At 32.8% G+C, this 24,543-nt stretch overlaps 1 protein-coding gene across 3 annotated transcripts in view; it reads right to left on the reverse strand.

The window, feature by feature from the left end:
• LOC106642730 (neuralized-like protein 2) overlaps positions 1-24,543 on the reverse strand; it is a 173,354-nt gene that overhangs the window by 36,452 nt on the left and 112,359 nt on the right. For 2 of the 3 annotated variants that reach the window (XM_089593820.1, XM_089593819.1), the window contains exons 2-3: positions 12,843-13,229; positions 12,429-12,752 (exon numbers count right to left, since the gene is read on the reverse strand). In XM_089593820.1, coding sequence (XP_089449946.1) covers positions 12,429-12,752; positions 12,843-13,212 — 694 coding nt within the window. In that variant the 5' untranslated portion in view covers positions 13,213-13,229. The remainder of the gene's footprint in view (positions 1-12,428; positions 12,753-12,842; positions 13,230-24,543) is intronic. The other variant, XM_089593821.1, reaches the window with a different exon arrangement.

Genomic DNA, 24,543 nt, shown 5'->3' on the forward strand with positions numbered 1-24,543 from the left:
CATCTGATTGCATGTTGAAATGAAATATTGGCGTAAAGGGACTTCATCAGCGGTTCAGCGACTGTTATATCGACATCAGCTGGATGTCTGCGTTGACCATTTTCACCGTTTAATTATTGTCTTTATGTGTATTTTTTAAATTTGATTTATTTTTGTACTATTTCTTATTTTATTTTTCGTTCTTTAGTTGGATTTAATCACGTTCGAGAGGAAAATTTATTATTATATTTTCATTTTATTTTGCTTATTTATTTCATAAAAATACTTCATTAGGTCCTTGCCGTGCATCATAAAAAACACAAGGAACGAAAAAATAACGAGATACATACATTTATAAACAATATCGATGATCATGCATTTGACGTGCTATACATAATTTATTATGGATGATAGAGAAAAAATATTTATTTTTTTCTTTTCTTGATGCGTGTGCACAACAAAAATTAATATTACCAGTATAAATGCTTGTTTAGCGCATGCACATGTAATAAAATTTTAGTTTTTCTTATAGGTGTACGCCTGCCGATGGAACCACGCAGTGGAGTACACCACGCAGGGATTTTTGACATAGCAGATGCGACTATATATCTTTATTACTACGCAAGCATCGTCTAGTGGGCCGTGTAAGATGGAAGGCTATTTCTACAGCTGAGTGAGAATTTTGAAATATGACTTGGCACTTTTCCATCTTTACCTTAGAAGGAAGCACGATATTTCACCCTTGAGCACTGTATTAATAATTTTTATATGTTTATGTGCGCTGTGAGTAATCATGTACTTATGCGTTTATACGTTTGTAAGGGCCTTTAAGAAATTTTTTTCTACAAAAACGATTAATTCTTCAAATCAAAGAAAATAATAGTTGTAAAAATCGTTTTGAAAATTAACAATAAAACACCTCATTTTTTTGAAAATAGAAGGAAAACTTTATTAATATAAATATTATCCCTCAGGATCAAAAAAATTACATATTGTTTATCATTTTAAAATTATAATAAATCATTTACGGGTATTCCCCTTTATTAACACAAGGCTTGTTATTCGAAAGATTACCAAATTTTAAAAAACCAAAAAAGTTTTTCATAACCTCTACTGTGATTAAATTTCGGACTCGTAAGGAAGGGGGAAGACAGAGCTGTAGTGGTGATACAGAGAGAGAGAGAGAGAGAGAGAGAGAGAGAGAGAGAGAGGGTGAAAGAGCCAGCCAGCGCAGGGACCCATCAGCCAGAAAGTGTAAGGAAAAGTGTGCACTCCCGTTTTCGCTGGCTAAAAACAAAAAAAAACAAACAAAAAAACAAAAACCAAATTAAAGAGAATTTGATTACGAATAGAATGCAAAAAGAATTTTAGCAAATCGATGTTATTTAAATAAATGGAAGCACTTTTTTGGCCAACATGCATACACACTACTCTCACACCTCTCACAGAGAGCAAGTGTGAACGCGCATGCCAACTGTAGTGTTATGCATATTTCTAATGCTGTGTCGTAGTGTGTTACTGTGTGCCGAGTTCACGTATACAATGTATAATGCACGTATGTATGTGAGTGCAACTTGTTTACAGAATTGTGGATGCAAGTCGATAAAAGTGTGCATGTATGACGTATGTGTGTGTGTGTGTGTACGTGTGCTCTCCACTTTTACTGTGCAAGTGTGTACATGCTTGCCTGCGCGCATGTGTATATAATATAGTAGTTAATATTAATACTATATACCCTCGTTGATATTATTATTTTAATAAAGTAAATTAACAAATAATTTTTGTATGTATGGCAGATCGATGCAGATAGCCAGTATTGGTTAAACGGGTTTTTATAATATTGTATAACCTCCCAATATTACAAAATACGCCATATCTTTAAAAGGAAGCAAGATAGAGAAAAAATAATAAGTTTTACAGATTTCCTAAATGTAAAAAAAAACAACATCGAAACAAGTTTCAGTATTTTTAATATTTCTCTATAAAATGAAAGTAGTAAATTTTTGGAAAAATTATAGCATATTTGAAAAATTATAACAAACGTTTTGAATATATTTCTCGTTTTTGCCTAAAAATAATCTTGAAAATTATTTTAAAAAGTTCCCGAGCCTTTTATACATGACAAATGTATAGGGAAAACATAAATATACCGCCGTAACCCTCGAAAAAGTATATATTGAACTTACATATATTTACGAACCTTTTATTTTACAGTATACATGTGATTTTTACATATGTACGATAACTTCGTTCTTACAGGTGGATGCTGAGTCTCACAAGCTGGTTTTTATTTCAATGGAAAATTAATCTAACAAATTGTTGATTCAGCCCCTCGTTGTCATCATTTAACCCCTCAGCACCCCCTGATACTTTTTCCTCTTCCTCAGCCCCTTGAAACAAAAGCAAAATTGTTTTCATTTCAATGTAAAATTAACGCAATGAAATTCTTGTCCCCCCCCCCTCATCCTATTTCTGCGCTATTATTGGCGCCTCTTAGCCTATCTCATATGGAGTGGAAACTTTTTTTACTTCCATGTAAAATTTATTAAGTACAAGCTTGGTCAATTGTTCCTCACAATATTCATTGAATTTAGTATTTTTTAAATTATTTTTCCTACACCACACATGAGGCAAATAAACTACAAGTTGATCTTTTTTCTTGTTTTTGTTATGTAGATATGTGTTAAACATAATATCGACGCCCCGGGCGAAGACTATTCCCTAATTGGCCCTGGACGAAAACTATGCCCTTTCGACGTCCCGGGCGAAGACTATGCCCTTTTTTCTAGTCCGAACGAAAAATATGCCCTTTTTTGGTCCCGGACGAAGACTATACCCTTTTTTTCGAGCCCGGACGAAGACTATGCACTTTTCTCAAACCCGGACGAAAACTATGCCCTTTTTTTGGTCCCGGACGAAAACTATGCCCTTTTTTTGGTCCCGGACGAAGACTATACCCTTTTTTTCGAGCCCAGGCGAAGACTATGCACTTTTCTCAAACCCAGACGAAAACTATGCCCTTTTTTTGGCCCCGGACGAAAACTATGCCCTCTTTTTGGTCCCGGACAAAGACTATACCCTTTTTTTTGAGTTCAGACGGAAACTAAGTTAAAAAACACCCCAATGTTAATTACTAACCCCTCTTGTGTTTTACTTTTCCTAAACAAAAAAAACCCTCCAGATTTGCTGATTTATGCTTTTGGTGGGTGGGTAACAGCTACTAGTACGCTGGAAGAAGCTCACGAATACGAAGCTTTTGAAAACGATTAAACATTTTAAGATTTCGCGATACTTGTGTCAAAACGTTTGTTACAAGTTTTATTTTCACATCGAGATTCACATGCACGTGAATCTACAGACGTCTTTGTAAAAAAACAACACGTAATCATTATTCTTAGCAGGTCTAACGGCTTCAGTATTTGGAGTTTTGGTAAGTGTTTGAAAAAAGGAGTTTTTGAGCTTTTTTTAAACGATTCCGTGAATTGTACATAACAATAACTGTAATTAATTTAAACTCGCTAATTTATTCTTGTGTAAAAAAATACTTTGTAATCTTAATATTCATGTCTTGCAAACGTTAATTAATAAAAAAAAGTTTACTTTTTTCTCAATTTTCTTACAAATATTATATTTTATTATATCACGAATTGTACAAATTTTATTAATTTTTTAACTTCAAGTTACAATAATTATATTAGTAACTTATTATAATTAACAAAAATGTAGAAAAGAAATTAAATTTGAAAATAAATCATAAAAGAGTCTTTCATATTCATTAATTGCAAATTACCATGCTTATAAAACGATTCCTGAGTTTGTATTATTATTTACAATTATTTATGTAAATGTCAACAACAACCACTATATAAGTATATTTGACTATATATCTAATTACAAAAACAAATGTACGGTGAGCTTAAATGAATTGTACTTTATCTCGGCTCCAGAAAAAGTCAATATCTTCGTCCAGACTCGGAAAAAATGTAATAGTCTTTACACGGACTAGAAAAAACGGGTATAGTTTTTATCCGGACTCGAAAAAAGGGCATAGTTTTCGTCCGAGCGCGAGAAAAGGGCATAGTCTTCGTCCGAACTCCGGAAAAGGGCATAGTCTTCGTCCGGGACTCCAAAAGGGCATAGTTTTCGTCCGAGCGCGAGAAAAGGGCATAGTCTTCGTCCGAACTCCGGAAAAGGGCATAGTCTTCGTCCGGGATCCTAAAAGGGCATAGTTTTCGTCTGGAACAGACAAAAGGGCATAGTTTACGTCCAGACTCCAGAAAAGGGCATAGTCTTCGTCCAGGCTTCGAGGCAGGGAATAGTCTTCGCCCGGGGCGTCGATATACGTACGTATTGTAATGCAATTTTATATTATAGTAAAATAATAAAAACAGTCAAGATCATCGCCAATCAGTCTTTTTGTGGAACTATGAAACTGTACCCAATATGAAAAATAACATTCATAATATGATATATAAATTAAAAGTCCTCCATGAAAAAACATTGCAACATAAAAATAGATAGCAATTTATTAGCATTTTGGCGGTAAAATATAATCAAACTTTTAAAAAACTTTTTAGGAAGTAAGATGCTTTTTAAAAAAATTTTACATTACGTTACGAGTGCCTTTTTTCCATATAAATCATAACAATAATAATAATAATAATAATAAAAATAATAAAAATAATACCAATAATATTAATGATAATTATATTACAATTATGAAAAACAAGGACATATATATATAAATAATACAATGTATACGTAAGTATATATTGAGATAGGGCATTTTTCTGTAGTTACGTAAAAAGCCAATCAGGATTATAAACTACGGAGAGACAGAGCTGCAGAGAATCAAAAGAAACAATGACAAAGTCAATTTATCTATGATTGAAAAAATTTGTTCCACTCAATATTTTTTACCTCATATCATTCTCATTTTTAATATGCATGAATATACCATCCCTAGTGTTGCATCATAATAAGGCAACATAACTGACCATAAGAAAACAATGGTTTTTGAAAATATAGTCCTATCATGTTAAAAGTTTGATCTTGTGATTTACTTATAGTAATTGCAAAATCTAAAACTAAGGAAAATTGATTTCTGTATAGAATGAACAGTAAAGAAGGTGTATTTCTAGTATTTAGAGAGATTTTCAGTATTAAAACTTTATTTCCAATTTTTTTACCAGTTATTATTTCTGCCTTAATATTAAATTTTAACAAGTTCGTTATTTTTAACCTTGTGGCAGTACATAAACCATCCAATATACTTAAATTTCTTATTAACATAACAACTGCTCCAATTTTTAAATTGAGTTTATGAGATGGTCAAACTTCACCAATATTGTTTAGTATTTTTATCGCAAAATTTATACAGATATTATTGTCCGATTGATCAACTCTTCTAAACGTCGCTTTATCAATACTGCAATATGTTTTTAGTTCACCTTTCATAATATTTAAGACTTCATTATTTAAAGAATGTGTGTATTCGTTATGTGAAGTATTAAACTTAGTATTAAACTTATAGCATTAAACTTTTTATTGAAAAACTATTTAATAATTTTAATATTTTTAAACACATTTCTTTTGTTCTTCATTTTTCAGGGATCTTAAATGTTTCAATCCATACAAAAGAAAAATAACTCTTGTGCACCGATTGTGGTAAAACTTTTTGTAAAGATGATAATTTAAAAAGACATAACAGAACTGTTCATAGAAAAAATAAATTATGTAAAAAATACTATTCATCAATTAATGCTGATCAAGTGTTTTTAAACTTTCATTAAGTTAATGTCATTTTTAAAGTAAATTGAAGTCTTTTGGGGGTTAGCGCGCACAGCGAATAAGGGGTGAAGCCATCTAGTATGTATATACCTAAGCCCCTTAGTTTTAGAGCGAAAAAGTTTTTAAAGTTGAAAAGTATGTTTCTGTGATTTTCAACAACGTATTACTCATTTGATACTGCATTATTTTCAACTTGCCTATATTCAAATTTCCCCATAAGGTATTTACTTTTAGATAAAGAAAGAGTTATAACAACGTGTAGCTTGGCAACCGTAGTACCGGTAAAGAACGGACGGTTTTTTTAGATTCTCATGTACAGTCGATCATTAGTCCAGGCAACTCGAGCTAATTTTGTGCAGTACAATAATTTTTCATACTTCGATTTTTTTCGGTAACAGCTTTAGGATATCAGAAAGTTCGTCAAAAGAACTTTTTAACTTAAAATAATGGTAACATGAAAAAAAATTTGATCTTTATAAAAATATTATAGATATTACAATGCAACATTATTATAAATGTTACATTGCACTCATTTGTCTCGATTTGCCTTGACTAATGATCGACGATACACGAGAATCTAAAAACGACCATGATTATTATAAATCTTATTTTATCCGAACGTACAAATGTTGAGGTAAAATTTAAGCCTATGTGAGTTGTAAATCATACAGTAACAGCTGAAAAATAGCAGCTAATAAAGGCTAGGAAAGATTGGAAAGAAACCTGTAGGGAAAAGGAAAGAGAATTTAAGGAAAGGCAGGTGGAAGAGCTAAGAAACATTAAGCACTAAAGTGATGTGTGAAAGTATCTGAATAAATACAGAAAAAGAAGAAAGAACGTAGACAATCATATAAATCTGAATGAGTGGGTAGATCATTTTAGAAAACTATTAGGAGGTAAAAGTAGGAAGCGTGTGGGTATATGGGAAAAAATGCGAGACGATAGGGAAAAAAGAGAAAATATAAGTAAGATCAAAGTTAAAGCAGCAATAAGAAAATTAAAGAGAAAAAAGGCTGCAGGATACAGTGGCCAGATGTACCAAATGAGGCCTGGATCTATGCTGGGACAGGAGTCAGAGATAAGTTAACGGACGTAATAAATAAGGTATGTGCGGGAGAAGGAATACCAGAAATGTGGAAAACAACGATAGTATTACCCCTGCATAAAAAAGGGCGATATAAATGACCCAAAAAATTACAGAGAAATATCAGTACTTCCTACAGACTATAAGTTATATACTGAAATATTAAAAGAGAAACTGTTAGTAGAAATGGAGAAAAAGAAAGTATTACCGGAGGATTTGGCAGGATTCAGAAGGGGTAGATCGACCTTAGATAGTATTTTCATTTTGGACCACATAGTGCAAAGAAAAAAATGAATAAAGAAAAGGGTAAAGTATTTGCGCTTTTTGTAGATTTTAAAGCAGCATTTGACACGGTGAATAGGGAAAAGCTTTGGGATACAATAAGTAAACTCGGATTCAGTATAAATTTAATCGAAAGAAGCAAGGAATTAAATACTGAAACAAAAATAAGAATTCGGAGAAATAAGGGGATATCCGATGTATTTTGGACTTTGAAAGGATTAAGACAGGATTCTGTGCTGAGCCCAACTCTTTTCTGTATATATATATTGCCAAGTTAGAGAAAATGTTAAAAGCTTGAAATATTGGAGGGATTATTATTAATAAAGTAAGGCTGGGGTCTTGCATTTGCAGATGATTTGGTTCTGTTGGCTTTGAATAAGGAAGCTGAAGTGGATATGACGGATACGCTAAATAAATTTAGAAGAAAGAAGGATTTATGTATAAATTTTGAGAAATTAAAGGTTTCGATGTCAAATAGTAAGGAGAAAATAAATAAAGAAGAATGGATATTGAAACAGGGGGTAATTAAGGAAGTTAAAAGGTTTAAGTACTTGGGATTCACGTTTAAAAAAAAAGGGGACTACTCAGACCACATAAACGACTTAAAAACGAAGGGAACTATTGCTGCTAGGAAAGTTTGGGGACTAGGGGAGAGATTGTGTAAAGAGGATTTCAAGAGGAGGCGGATGATATTTAATTATCTAGTTAGAAGCACAACAACCTATGGGGCGGAAACCTTGGGCTGGAAAGATATAAAAGTATTAGAAAAAATACAAATAGACTATTTTCGATGGGTATTAAAGCTAGATTTTTAAACGCTTAGATATATTATTTCAAAAGAGACTGGGTTAGGTAAGTTAAGGGTAGATTTTAGAAAAATTCCAATAACGTTCAATGAAAAAATGTATAACTAGGGAGAAGACAAGCTCACGAGAATGTGCTATAAAGAAGCTTATGAGAGTGATGCAAAAGGAACATTAAAAGAGGAAAAAAGAACATTTCTAAATACTTAAAGGTATAGTGAAGGTACACTTGTGGGGTGGAGAAGTCAAAACATACTGGCAGAGGATAGGATGAGTGAGCGTATGAGGGATGTAGACAATCAAGTAACGGAAGCCAAAATTAAAAACTTTAAATATAACTCTAGATATAAAAATACTATGGGAATAGGAAGGGCGGAGTACTTAAATAACCAAGTCAAAGGTACTCGTATAATTCATATGGCAAAAGTTAGATGGGGTAATCTAGATGGTGAAAATAAATATTGTTTGGAAATAGATAAAAGATTATGTGAATTTTGTAATTGTAAGGAAGGGAGTTTAGAACATTCAATAAAAGAGTGTGTAGTTGTAAAAGAAAATAAAATATGTGGAGAAGTAAACGGAGTTATAGATGTAAATAAAATGTTAAAAGATATTAACTTGTGTGAAATAGCAAAAATATGGAGTAGGCTAAATAATATGTATGAGGTAAGGATATTAAACTAAGCGCTAGATATGTACATTTACGATGAAGTAAGTGAAAAAAGGGATATTGTTATCTAGGCATAGCATAAGGCAGATATAGAATAACATTAGTCTAAGCTGAAGTACTTAAATTTAGATATATTTGGTAATACGTTTTAAAATCCGTAATTAGTAGTTTGTAAATATTTAACTTTTGTACTAGAATATGTTTATAATGATCGCTGTAATGAGTCCATTTTCTGACCCAAATTTGTTGGAAACTAATAAATAAATGTTTAAGGGAGTTTAGGTGTACTCATCTTGATTAGTATTTTTGTTAAAAACCTGCCAAGGAGTATGAATTCTCGGCTAAATTTTTTTTTCAAATTTCTTAATAAAAATTGGGTCCATTAAAATCACAACCCATTAAATATACTCAAGTTTATTCTGAACATAATTATAGCATCTACTTTTAAATTATTATTTTGTGACGGTAATCCTTCATATATATTTTTTTTAGAGTTACTGTAAAAAAATTTATGTTTATATTTTTATCAGCGCAATCACTACCTTTATATTTTCATAATCTATGCTCTAATAAGTATGTTCTTTTCCTTTAACTTAATTCAAAATTTCATCATTTAAAATGTACGAAAGTTCGTTATTAGTTGTTGGAATTACTTTGTTTAGACAGCTATTTATACAATCTCCATAAATTTGATTATAAACACAATCGGTTTTCCATCCCTGTAGCATTTTGGAAGACCTTATTGTCCCGTTTTCAATGTCCATTAACAATAATAAAAATTTTTAATCTGTACAGTGCATATTACTTTTCAATTTCATAATTGTAAAGTGTTTCAATAGAAATGGATACTTTTAGGTTTCACTAGTTATAGAACTTCAACACTCGTACTTCATCACTGGAAGTATTTGTCTAAAATCGCCTCCTAAAATAAATAATTTTCCACCAAACGGAATATCAGTATCACATAAATCTTTTAGAATTTTATCCACTATTTTCAAAGCTTTCTTAGAAATGATTGAAGCTATGTCCTAAATAATTACATTTACTTCTTGTAATTTTTTTTATCAGCTTCGTACTCTAAAAAAAAACTTACAATGTTATTCAAATCTTATAATAATCGAAGTGTTCTATGACTTGTCATTTCTTTAGGTAATAAAATAAAAGCAATTCCTGTCCAAGACATTGGTATAACCTTTTTCTATTTAAACAAAAAATAAAAAAATAAATGTTCTGTATGAAAATGTTCTTATAGAACCTTCTGGACCATCGATAAAATATAATTTTGTATCACTGTTAATAGTTTGAAAAAAAATTATTTTTTGATCACTATTAAGGTTAACAAACAAATCCTTAAAATTCGTTTCTAAATCAATTACAGTTTAATTGTACTCAATACTTTTAGATTTTACTGTTTCATAAGGTTGTGGTAGTCCATAATCTTTACTTGATTTTTCTTCAAATTTCAAGATTTCATTTGAATGTAATAAAGCATTGTTTGTTTATCGTCTTTTAAATCTTCAATAAAAAATTTTTTGGAGTGATTCCCAAATAGACTTACCATAAACGTCTTCAGATATTAAAAACCATGCAAAAAATTTTCTCAGTTGATATGGCAGCATAACGTTACAAGCTTCTTTAAACATTTGATATATTTGAGAGTCATGCTCGACTTAACCTAACGCAATAGCAGCATCTCTAAACGTACTGTAATGTATGTTATCAACTGTTTTCAAACTTTCGAAAGATTCAGCTTCACTCGCCCGATTTAAAATTTATAAAAAAAAAAAAACACTCAGAGTCCTTAGGTGACACTATTTATAGTCGCCCTATTGTTAAATTACGTATAACTCTTTCTCTTCTAACTTAAGTTTTAATCGTCGAATTGAAACAGTAATATTGTGAAATATTTACGTATCTAATTTTTTTGCTAAACTATCTATTTTATTTTATTCAAACCAAACTGTTAATGCTGTTTCAGAGTTTTCTATCGCTTTAAACATATTATTTTTATGAAAAACTAAATTTTGTTTATTTTTAATATTACTGCTAAATTAAATACAGAATGACTACCTCTACACAGAGGGAACTCTTGCGATTGCCATGCTGCTTCCATAGGGCTCAAATAGCGGCCATCTACATAATCTGATGTTTCATCAAAAATTTTTATATCTCTTTTTTATCACTCGTATCTGTTTTCGTTATTTTACGTGATGCTCTACCTTCTCCTTTATGAATATAATCAAAAATATACTTTATACTTTGAATAGATGCACAATACTCAACATTAACGTGGCAATTATATTTGGGAAACAAAAATGCATTGTATGGGACTAAAACTTTTTCATTACTACTTTTGATTCTATATTTGTGATTATCACATATATATTGTCACTTCTTCTGTAATTTGGGTATTCATTTTTGTAAAAACAGTATCATTAGTAAATTTTTTTCGAAACTTTTTTGTACAAATTTTTTGATGACTGGTAAGGCATGGACCATCTTCACTATGATGTCTATGAAGCATGTGTTTAATAACTAATTTTTGTATTTGTGAATTAAGTGGAATATCCGCTGAAATATATTTATCTATGTCTATGGTAGTAAATAATTTATTGTTTCTATGCAATGTTACAATAATATGAGAATGAGATAATCCTCTTTTTTGAAATTCAACGGTATAAACGTAAGCAACAACTTTTCCAAAAACGTTGTGTTAAGTTGTATCGTCTAAAATTAATTTCAATTTTGTATAAAATAATCTTACATTAAGTATATCATTCAGAGTAGAACTTTCAGAAAAGTTTTGTTAAATCTGCTTTATTTTTAACGATCTAAGGTTACATGTAACGGTAATAAAAAAATCAGATCGTCCTAACTTTCGCATTATTACCATTGCATCTTGATAATGTTACATAAACTTACTACATACTACATACTATTGCTTTCTATCATAATATACGCGTGCAAAAAAAATTATTACGGTTATCTTCCAGCATAGAGTATAGGGCTAAAAATTTTACTATTCTGTCGATAGAAAGTTCGATACAAGTTATATTGAAACAACGTAAGACTTTTTTCTTTTGTTAAAAATTTTTGCCTGTCACATGTACTCCATCCTACATCTCCTACTGGAAATAATAAAGGAAATATGAACAAGCCTCAAGGTCAAAGTTTTAATAATATGGGATTATACTTGAAAAAATCTTTATTTTCTCATGGTCAATTGTACGTAGTTTTATCGAGATGCAAAAATAAAAATAGAATTTTTGTCCAAATCAATAGAGAAAACATTTTTAATATTGAAAATATAGTTTGGAAAGAAATTTTTGATTATGAGTAATAATGTTTCTAATAATAACATCATGATTTGAATACTCTTATGTGTATAAATAAAATTTATTACCTAATAATACATTCCATGAATGTATATTGTGTTCATCTATTGTACCAATTTCAACATCAATTTAAAATAGAATAGAAATAGACCTAAGTCTTTCCTTACGCTTTCTGGCGGATGGGTCCCGGCGCCGGCTAGCTGGCTCTCTCTACCTCTCTGTGTTACCACTACTGCTCTGTATCCCCCCCTAAGAATGCACGCTTTTTTCTTACACTTTCTGGCTGATGGGTCCCCGTTCACAACCGTCCTTATACACAGGAAATACATGGGAAGCATATACATCGTTCTAAATATCTTTATTTTATTAATCATAATAATAAAGTTATCTGTTGCCTATCGAAGCTCTTTATTGACTTTCCATCACTTTTCAATCATTCGTAGAGCATGGTAATACTTTAACAATTACTTTCATTCAATACTTACTATTATATAACTGAACAATTCTAACTTGTTTTGTTCTTCCATAGACATCGACAACAGCGTATAAAGGTCCTGCTTTATATGGAATGTCTCTGCTAAAAACTCCTTGATCCTCACCATTGATAATAAAATGCATTTCTGCTTTATCTGAGCCTGTTTGTGGAACATACATAACACCAACTTTACTACCCGTATCTGTTGGCATAATATTCTGTGAAGAGTCTATAATGTTTGGTTTTAAAGTACTGCATGGTAAGATGCCTTTAGAAGTGTGAACCTTAATACCGTCAGTCACTAGTTTTTTTTCTCTGAATGGAATGCCTTCACCTGTTGCCAAAGATAAAAAAAATGGACAAAAATTTTGTGAAAACAAAATGCAAAGCGTTACCTGCTAAATAAATTGACATAAGTTTATACCATAACCTGTCCCAGTAATCCCTTCAAAGCTGTCCCAAATGTTAGAACTTTCAGTCATGGCAAATATCCAACTGGAACTCATTTTCATTAGGTTTGGTGAAGCACTATTAAATTGAGTAGATCGAATTTTAAAAAGTTTTTTTGGATCCATTTGAGTCAGTCCTATTCTCATGTGGCCACTCCATTTTTTTTCATCCTTTTCAATTTCCAACAAAAAAATTTCTCCAGACTGCAATGGTTCGTCACTAAATACTAATGCATTAGAAAAACTTGCCTTACGATAAGCAACTGTGTTATCATCAGAAAGAATAATGTTTTCTCCATGATTTGAATGAAACTTTGTTTTGTCAATTCTTTTACCTTCAGACATGTTGCAGTTATATGAATCTGAAAATATTAATATTCCATAACTTCTTTATTAATTATTTATTTTTTAATTTTTTTATTTATTTCATACTCCGTCCCTTTTGGGTTTGGAAAGCTTCCGTTACATTACTTATCGTTATCTTTGCACATTACTTTTACATATGTTTTACATTTTCATTCATGATTTTCAAGTTACATAACCTATTCTTATTAGTAAGTAAACAAAAACATATAATAAATTTAAAAAAAACTTTTCAAAGATAATTTGAATCTAATTTGAAATTCATATAAATATTTATATTCAAATTTAACTATAAATGAATTAAAATGAAATCTATTAATAATACTAAAACAATTAGTCACTTTTTCTTTTAGATAATATTATGAACCTAAAACTTTTCAAAGATAATTTGCTACTAATTTAGAATTCATATTAATATTTATGTTTAAATTTAACTAGAAATGAAATGAAATGAAATCTATTAATAATACTGAAACAATTAGTCACTTTTTCTTTTATATAATATTAGAAACTTTAAAAAAAACAAAAAAAAAAAAAATATATACTGTCCATACAGCCACTACAATTAAATAAATTAAATCTTAAATACTACAGTCTTTTTGAAAGTATATTTACACTTCACTTTACACTAAACACTGTTTTTCTTGATCCTTTCTCTTCGCTCTTCTCTCTTCTCATATCCTTCCCTTCTTCCTTCTTGATTTCTTCATCCTATTTCTCTTGGCACTCTCAGGAACTCTCCCCTTCTTTTTTTTTCTGACTACTCTTCTCAATATTTCTATTTCCTTTGCGCTCTTATCAAATATATCTTCTATTACTTTTTTGCTCCTTGTTTGTTCGCATCTCTTCAGTATGTGTGTATGATTTTCCTCCTCTTCCTTGCATAATCTACATTTCCTTTCTTCTTCTTCCTTCCAATGTTCTCTGCTTTTACATTCATTACCACATCTAAATCTTGCCATTAATTTTCTATCTTTTATTGGTATTTCCATCTTCAGATATTCTGGTTCATCCTCTGTTATTATGTCCTTGTATATGTTATTATATCTTGAGTTTTTTATCTTTTCTAATCTTTTTTCTTTTTCCTTTCTTCTTATACTCTCTATTATCTTAAATCTTACTTGCTCTTTGAATTCTGTCCCTCTCATGTATCTTGTTTCTGTTACTTCTTCTTCCTTTAATATTTCCATTCTCTTTTTTGCTACTCTTCCTATGTTTTCTCTTTCTTTATCTTTATCTTTTTCTCTTATGCCTTCTTTTGCTAATTTAATTTTTAAGTCCCTAATCTTTTCTTCCAATTTAATTGCTCTTCTTAGCGCTTTCATTTTCATGCTTTCTAATTTACATTCTTCTTCCACTAAATAATTTGGTGTATTTCTGTCTAATCCCAATAACCACTTAATATATTTTCTTTGTATACTTTCCAATCTCTCATCTTCTTCCCAGCCCCATACTTCTGCTCCGAATAACGCTATACTCTCCACTAATGCCACAAATAACTTCTCCCTTCTTTGATTACTATACTTAAATATCCTCTCACCTATACTCCAAGCGCTTTTTATCGCCATTATAGCCTTTCTCTTCCTTTCTTCCAAATGCCTTTCATTACTACCATTTTTTTGTAAAATATATCCTAGATATCTAATTTCTGTCACTTCTTCTAGTTCATTTTCTCCCCATTTTCATACTCTATCTTTCCTTGCTCTTTTCTCGAATACTAAAATTTTTGTTTTTCTTTCGCTCAAAATCATTTCTTTTTTCTCAATGTATTTTTTGAACCTTTTTAACATATCTTTTAGCTCTTCTTCTCCGTCTGCTATTAAAACTATGTCATCAGCGTAGGATAAACTCTATATTTTTTCATTTCCTATTCTGCATTCTCCTACTTGCCCTTTTCTCATTTCCTCTTCTAGATCCGCTAAGTACACATTGAATTATGTTGGGCTCAATGGACACCCTTGCCTTACTCCCCTCTCTGTCCAAAATTCATCTGAGATTTCATCTCCTACCTTCACTATATTTATAGTTTCTTTGTATATATCCATAATTCTACTTATCAATATTTTACTCACCTCCATATCTTGCAATCTTTCCTTTAAAACCGTTCTATCTACTCTGTCAAATGCCTCTTTTAGATCAATGAAGCATGCGAATATTTTTCCTTTTGGTTTACTTAATTTGTCTTCCACTATGTGCTTCAGCGTATAAATTGCTTCCATCACTCCTCTTCCTTCTCTGAATCCAAATTGACTTTCTGCTAATTTTTGTTCAATCTCTTTTTTTAATAATTCATTTAACATACTCGCGTATATTTTGTATGCCGTGCATGTCAAAGTTACCCCTCTGAAATTATCCAGCTCTTTTTTATCACCTCCTTTATAAATTGTGCAAATCACTCCTCTTCTCCATTGTACTGGAATCCTTCCTTCTTTTCATACTTTCTTCATCAATTCCCATAGCGCTGCATCAACCTCTTTTGGCATATATTTCCATGTTTCGTTTTCTAGTTTGTCATCTCCTGGTGCCTTCCTCGGTTTTAACCTATTTATTAACCACTTGAACTCTTCTTTTCTTAATTCTTCTTGGTCCTGTGTACTTTTCTCTATTCTTGCATTCTCTTCTTCCACCTTTTCTATCATCATAGCTTTTTCATCCTTACCGCCTAGTTTCCTCATAATATGCCTTCTCTATTCTTCAATTTCTGTCTTATTATTAACGCCTGCTTTCTTCTTTCTATATCTATTTATATAATTCCAAATTTCCCTTTCTAATTTTGCGACCTTTATATTTTTTTCCTCCGTTATTTCATACCTTTTTCTTTTCGCCTCGCACCAATTTCTATACTCTCTCTTTTTGTTAATTAGATAGTTTCTATTCACTTTTTTTTTTCTCCATAGCTTCATTATTTTTCTCAGCTCCTTCTTTTTTGTTTTTCATTCTTTGTCATACCACTTTCTTTCTCCCGACCTCCATACCTTAGACTGTTTTTTAGTTTTTGGTACTGCTGCTTCTATTGCTTCTTTTATTTTTTTCCAACTTCTTTCTACTTGTATCTCTTTCCAATTTCATCCTTCGCACCTCTCCTGGTATTGGTCTATCAATTCTTGCGTCCATTCTCTTCTTGAAATTTCCTTTTCTTCCTTTCCCCTATCTTCTACCATCTCTATTTCATTTTCTAAGTATATTTCTAATGGCATATGATCTGACTCTAATCTTTGTCCTATTTTTAATTCTTTTATCTGATCTAACGCTTCTTGATTACTTATAACATAATCTATTACTGACTCACCTCTGCTGCCAATGTACGTGTAGTTTCCTTCTTCTCCTTTTTGTCCGTTAACTATACCCCATCCTTCTTCTGTTATTTCCTTAATTAACCTTCTTCCTTCCTCGTTGATTGTTTCATCTTTTGATTTCCTGTTACTAACTTCCTTGCTTCCAATCTCCATCTCACTGACCCATTTACCTTCCCTGCCAGTCCTCGCATTTAAATCTCCTGCCAGTATAATACCACCTTTTTCCTGCGTTCCTATTTTTTCTTCTATAATTTCAATTGTCTTTGCCACGTCTTGGCAGTATACTCCTACAAATGTCCACTCTTGTTCGCCATATTTAATCTCTTGTTTTACTATGTTACCACTCAATCTCTCGTAATTTTAAATTTCTAACTTCTTATGAATTCCTGTTATTATTCCTCCTTTCGCTCTACCTTTTTTATGTTCTCTTTTTGCTGCAACAAATTTCCATTCATACTTTTTCGACATCTTACTTTCTATATCTTCCCATTTATTTTTCTCTAACCATGTTTCTACTAACATTATAATATCAAAATTATTTAAATATTCTCATACTTCCACGTCCTTATTTAACACTCCTGCTATGTTCCAAACGCATATATTTACACTTTTTTCTGTCTCCTACTCCAACTCCCTCTCCTCATTCCCTTCTTGTCCTCTTCATTCTTGCGATCTTCCTGTTATTTTCCCCTGTATCCTTCTTCTTTCTTCTAGGAAATTTCCCTTCCACTCGTTGTATCTATACCACTTATCATCAATCATCAATTTTATATAGCCAATTTTTGTGGTTTTTCCTTCGTTTCTTTGTTCCTTTGATTTATCTAATATCAATCTTTGTATTTCTCTTTCTTTTCGTGTCAAATCATTTTCAATATATATTCCTTTTTCAAGCTTCTTCTTGTTTATCATGATACTGTCTTTCATTTCCTTGCTTTCCAATTCTACTACTACCATTTTTATATCACTTTTTCCTTTCTTCACCACTATTTCAGTAGCGTTTTTCACCTTTACATTGACATTGATTTTCTGTTCCACAAACTCTTCCACCTTCTTTTTTATATTTTCTTTTTATATAATTGCATCTTTAATGACAATGTTCTGTCTTCTCTTCTCCCTTTCATTTTTTTTTAATTCCCATTCTAATCTGTTGATCCTTTCTTCAATAGCTTTCTTCTCTTCTATCCACTCTAGTCTTTCTTTCAACCACCTGCTTCTTTACTCTCTCCATTTTTCTTCTCTTTTTTCTAATCTTTCCATCAACTCAAACATACTATCTAATCTCTTTTCTTTCCTACTCATCTTATCATTTTGTTCTTTAACATCCTGACTTTCATCCTTTTTCTTTTTTTCTCTCTGGAAATTCAGGGTGGATTGTTCTTTGATTTTTGGATTCGTGTTTGTATTACTTCTCGTGTTAATATTTGCGTTTTTTCTTGCCATTTTCCAAATGTTACCGACTCTACAGATATCTTCCTTACCGACTATGTCAATTCCGGTAATTCAGGAATTCTTTTTATCTACTGCCAGTAACCAGGTTGTCAAAAACTTCTTTATCTACTGTCTCGTCGGAAAATTTGGTATCTTTCTTATCTACTTTCTCTGTCGGTAACTGATAAAAAGAAATCACCTTTCCCTATCCGTGCCCTTCCTTCTTACTGGGTTTCCTAACCTCACTTTTTTCTATACCCCTGTTTGTCCACTTTTTCACTATTCACTGTTTACTTTTCTTTAATTATTATCATTTCTTTCTTCCTCCCTTTTCCTTCGTATACAACTTTTTCCTTTGTTCATCCGATTGCACTATTCTTTTGCGACTTGCATTGGCGTCTTGTTTGTCTCTCGCGTTCTCTGTCCTACCTGTTTTTTAATCCTTTATAATCCTCCTGTTTTACTTTCTTTTTCACTTTTTGTCCCTGTTTATTATGTCCTTATGTATTTCACCACTTTTTAAAGACTTTATTACAGCTATATACCCTTGCTTTTTCTTCTATTTATTGCTTTATTCAGGAGCTTACTTTTACTCGTCCACTTTCCTACGTGTCCACAACGGAAGTCCTCTTTATTAATTATACAGTACAATAATGACAAAATTTTTATTGTAATACTATACACAAGATATAAGTAAACGAATTTATTATTAATAGAACAAAATAACTTTTGCTATGTTTCACAATACTTTTGCTTAAAATATCTAGCTGAAAGCTGTTTCGGTAGTTACGTCATTGTCAAAGTCTCGACATACACTGAATGTATAAAACAAGCGGCTAAATTTAAGAAAAATGTTAGGTCTTGAATTTAATACACGACCAATCCACAATTTGCCAGGTCAAAAAGTGTAATTTTAACTATAGAATTTCAGTTGGACATCATTTTTATAGTGATCGTATCATATCCAAGTAAATTTTATATTTTTGAAGTGAAACTTCTTATGTTTGGCCGTGAACAGTTGCCTGGGAAAATGCATAACAAAAAAACGTAGCCACCCACCCTGCAGTCCAGGCCCTCTCCTTAATCTTAACTCTTATATACTTCCTCCCACTCCATCTCTCTCTCTTTTGCAGCGAGCTCCACTCTACTGTCTACCGTTCCATCTCTCTTTCTCTCGCCTGTACGCCACTTGCTCTCTTCTCCTCACGCTAGTACTATACCTATGCAAGTATATATATATTATATGTTAGTGTGTATGTTTCTACACTACAATTAAATACTATATAAACCGATACGCTTACTCAAGCTGAGGTATAGGCATGGAGAAATGAGAAAAGAAGAGAAAAATAACAGCTGTACCTATACTAGAGGCAAAGTATAAGTAAGTATTTTGTATACATATATACGTGTTGCTTGTTCCGGTTATTACATACATGTTCATATGCATACATGTATGTAAAAAAAAGTGCATAAAGTATTAAATATGTATAATACGACAATCTTACCTTTGAAAACAAAAAAACACGCTGTGTCTCGGAAGGAAAGCAAAATTGGCTAAAAATAACAATTTTGACGGGCCTCCTAATATAAAGGGGAACTACATGATAGAAGTGCACAAATATTGAGCGGTTAGACTATGCACAAACATAATCTTGATTATTTCCTTTTTAGATTGTATCTTGAAAAGAATAAGTAAAAAAACATTTTTTTATTCAGTATGACATGTTAAGAATAATAATACAAATGTTGACAAAACCTTTGAAGAATTTTTGTTACAACGTAACCTCTTAAAGTTAGAAAAACAGTCGCATTTTGAAAGGATAGTCATATAGGCCAAAAATAATCCCACGTATAGAAAATAATTACTGAGGAACAAAAGTATATGTTACACGGATTTATTTCGACGGTCATAATAATTCTAAAAATAATAAGTCGTATCTCAAAGGCAAAGCTACATCCCACATATCCTAGCTATAAGTTGATTTACTTTCTCTTCTCTATCATTTATTATAAGAATAATTGTCACGTGATTAAAATCTATATTTTTATCATTCATTTTAAAATTAGTAGAAATTAGTTATAAGTACGAGTAAATTTTAATATTAAATTATAAATAATCATAAAAAACGAGTTGAATGAAAAATCACATCCTTACAATGGAAAATAGCTATACGTCAATTGTTTTCAATCTCAATCAGATATAGTGAATTATTTTACTTTTATGGTAACCAAAATTTTTAACTATTTATCGGGTACAATGATTCTAATAAGAATTGATTATACGTATATGATACATCAAATGCACGAATAAAAAATTTGTAATAAAAAGAATTTTTGTCCCACGTAACAAGACAAAAGTACCTTTTTTCGGGCACTACGGTGAAAATTTTTGTTTCGTTCTGCATCATAACCAACAATTCGTACATACAGTAGTACATTTATTGTAGTGTAACATTGCAGCTTGCGGGACCTGTAAAATACAAAGGGGGGAAAGGGGTCTGGGTCAAAGGTGCAGGGAAGCTAGTTACTACGAGTTCTCTTACTTCGCTTCCTTGCTCTTCTCTCTCTATCTGCTCTGCTCACTAGTCCTCTTGTCCCTGGAATTCTAATCAAAGTGGGGGGGCTTTCACGCAGCAACAAAGGGGGGGGAATGGGGAAGGAAATTCGTCCTTTTCTAAGGGACGAAGAATAATGCATAAACGTCAAATATAACTTCACTCTTATTTATTGAAAACACTCTTATTTCAGAACGCATACAAAGGGGGCCGCGCTACAGCCGTCCGCGCCGCACGCGGGTGCAGCTAGCGCGCGCTCAATCCACTGTCTCGTCCTCACTTTACCTCCTGTCCTCCCTCGCTTCGTCTCTCTCTCTCCCGCTTCTCTGCACACACCCTCTCTCTCTCTCATCTTCACACTCGGCCCGTCCACACTCGTCCTCTCTCTCTCTCTCCACGTGCACGATCCTTCTGCCTGGTCACGGCACGCACACGCTCTCTCGTCTCTCTCTCTCTCGTCTTTACCCTCTACCTCGTTCCCGCCCTATCTCTCTCTCTCTCTTCCTCTCTAGCGCCCTCGTATCCTCAACCTCCTCTACATACACATGTACACATACACGCCATCCTACTCGTCCTCACGCGTTCTCGCTCTCTCGGCTCTCTCTATCTCTCTCACGTGCACTAACCTTCTACACGGTCACGGCCCACCCACACTCTATCCACTCGTCCTCTACCTGCCTCGCGCCCTCTTTTCGTCCTATGATCGCGCCTTTTGTTCACTACTACATTCACACACACACTCTCACTCTCTCCTTCACACTCGAGTCCGGCCAGCCCGCGCGCACGAAAATACCAAGGCACGCTACCTTCCTCGTCGACCTTTGGTAGTCCTGGGGGGGGGGGGTGACGTGGTTCGGTGCGTGGCCGAGGACGTTCGGTGGCCTCAAACAGGCGGCGGGTAGACTCTGCTCTCGGCGTGCTCTCGTCCTCTGCTTCCTGACTCCCTGGAGGCCGCCGGCTGGTGGACCCACGGCTCGCCTCGTCGTCGTCATCGAATCTCTCTCTCTCTCTTCACCCTCCTCGATACACTCCCTCTCTTCACCCACCACGCTTTCTATCCACGTCTCTCGACACTCCTCCCTACTCTCTCTCATCCTCTACCTCTTCTCCATGGACTCACTCTCTCCACCTCCTCTACACCCAGAAAACTCTCCACAAACGCAAGAACACACAGAAAAAAAAACGCGCGAGAAAAACCGTCAACCACAAGCACACGCTGGCTCAACAGGCAAATCCCGACTGACTACTCCTGCGCATCTCGCATACATAGGGTGCGCCGCTGCGCCGCAAAGTCCACGCATCTTCTCTCGTAGTCGTATCGGTCAAACGGCCTAAAAGCAAGCTGCCAGGGCTCGAGTGCTCACTCGTTGAGAGTCGCTCCTTGTCGTCATGCTGTCCGTGCTGCTGCTACCTCATCGTCCATTAGTCGGGGGGGGGGGGCATCACATAAATAAAAGAAGAAATAACAGGGCGATTCTTCATATCGCCCGCGGCCGTTAGTCTGCGAAAGACCCGATAGGCGGCGGCCCGTCAGAAAAGGCGCGACGTTCAAGTAAAACGGCAGATCGCAGTTTTACCTCGTTACAATAGCAAACATAAAAGTACTTAAAATACGTTTAACATACATCACATGTAACTGAGGTACATGTATTTTATGCACACCTGAGCTCGAATAAGTAATATTAAAATTTTTACTATTTTAATATTGGATTTTTAAAGACCTATTGAAATTAGATGTAACATGATTTTCTCAGTTTTATACTGTTTATTATGTTATACCAAGTTTAATAACATTTGAGTTGGAAATTTCACTTCATATAGCCTTGGTACAGTAAGGCACGTTGTTACATTATATTTGTTACATATTGCAAGTAATGGTTACATGTTACATTATTGGTTACATTTTCACATTATTAGGTACAGTTGTAGTTCGTTGGTACGTTGATGATGTCACCATAGACCACCTCGAGAGCAAAGGATCTATATGGTAGGCCATTTTGCTGCGAGAAGGTCCACCATCCCTTCACAAGGAGCATTATGTGGTAAAAAAGCACATGTGAAAATTCACAGAGGTATTTGGTCGAAAGAGTCACACTGGCCGAAAAATGAACGTGCAGTCTCCCACCAGAGATGAGTAGAGAGATTGCTAACGCCAATGCTACGATGTGAGACGACTTTTTGGCACTGATCGGAGCGCTTCACCGCGGCCAGCCGTCGAACGGGTTGCACATCTTACTACTCGTACCGAACAGCGTGCGCCTACGAGAAGAGGAGTGGATTTTCGCGTGGAAATGATCACATAGGCGCACATTTTGGAGAGACGTGGAAGGGGTATACCGAATGTGTGTCTACGAGGACAGAAGTGGAAATGTTGACTATAGCCATATATCTGAGTGCACAGCCAAAGCAAGCGACGACACGAGTTTTTCTCTTTTGACTGCAACCGAGTATATCGTATATGTATTGAACTGATTTTTGCTCCTGCTCTTTTTCCTCTACTTTTAATACTTATTTTGAAATTCAGTATTATTTAAAAAAAAAAAAATTCAGCTATTTTTTTTAACATGGTAGTTCAGTTATAATCTCTAATTTATTATTTTTCCTCATAATTGTTATGAACATCTAAGGATCAAAGTTTCGGTAGCTAAGTTTATAATTACTTATGCCGCCGCTTGAACTGTTTTGCTATCACGGGATCGATTCCAACTTTCTGCAGATTGTTTTTTTTTAATGCAGTTCATCGTTCTGGTTAAATTTCTTTTATATATGTTTTATTAAAACTTATGAATAATGTTGCTATTTTTTTTTTTTTTTTTTTTTTTTTTTTGATACGTTGAAATATATATTTTTCATACTAAATCTATTCAATAATTCAATAAGTTGATACTTCTCGTTGGCAAAGCCATTTCGCAATTTCATAATAATAAAATAAATTTCTTAAGATGTAAGTATAATTTATACATTTTAAAACTCACTAGAGGCACAAGAAAACTCATTTTTATTACAATAGCATTAAATATGATTATTACTGACAAAATTTTTACGTTCCTCACAATTTATACCTTGTGGTAACAACTACTTGTTATTTTATTAATTAATTTATAGTGAGTGGTGAGTGTGTGTGTTTTTTTAAAGGAAATAATTAAGCTATTCCGATCAATAATATTTTCTACGATGATTAATTATCTATGAAAATCGTTTAAAAAACGTAATAACAAAAAAACACTGCTCTTAATGCTTTAATTTAAAAAATAGAATTTTTATTATTCTGCATTACCCTGATAAGTTATAGTCTCTTTTTTTTAATAACAAATTAATAATATATTTTGAAAGATTCGTTATGCCTTGAAAACATGCCAAATTTTATTTTAATTATTGATGATCAATTCTTACATTAGATGTTTATAATTTCTTGTAAGTTTTAAAATGTATGAATTATACTTAAATCTTAAAAAATTTATTTCATTATCATAAAATTGCGAAACGTCTTTGCCAGCGAGAAGTATCAACTTATTAAATTATTGAATGGATTTAGTATAAAAAATTAATTTATTTCAACGTATCAAAAAAAAAGTTAGCGACATTATTTATAAATTTAAATAAAACGTTAATAAAAGAAATTTAACCAGAACGATAAACTGTATTGAAAAAAAAAAATCTGCAGAAAGTTGGAATTGATCCCGTGGTACCAAAACAATTCGAGCGGTGGCATAAGCAGCAATTAACTTAGCTACCGAAACTTTGATCCTCAGGAATCTGAAAGTCACTAATATTCATTAATAACCTCTGGAGCTTGTCCTACAGTTTATAACATTATGAGGAAGACTAATAAATTAGGGATTATAACTTAACTGCCGTCCTTACAAAAATAGCTAAAATTTTTTTTTTAAATAATACTGAATTTCAAAATAAGTATTAAAAGTAGAGGAAAAAGAGAAAAGAGCGGGAACAAAAATCAGCTTAATACATATACGATATACTCGGTTGCAGTCAAAAGAGAAAAACTCGTGTCATCACTTGCTTTGGTTGTGCGC

This window comes from Copidosoma floridanum, unplaced genomic scaffold, assembly GCF_036245765.1.
Source record: "Copidosoma floridanum isolate Cflo_tuat_1 unplaced genomic scaffold, Cflo_Japanese_pri ptg000020l, whole genome shotgun sequence".
Lineage (NCBI taxonomy): Eukaryota > Metazoa > Arthropoda > Insecta > Hymenoptera > Encyrtidae > Copidosoma > Copidosoma floridanum.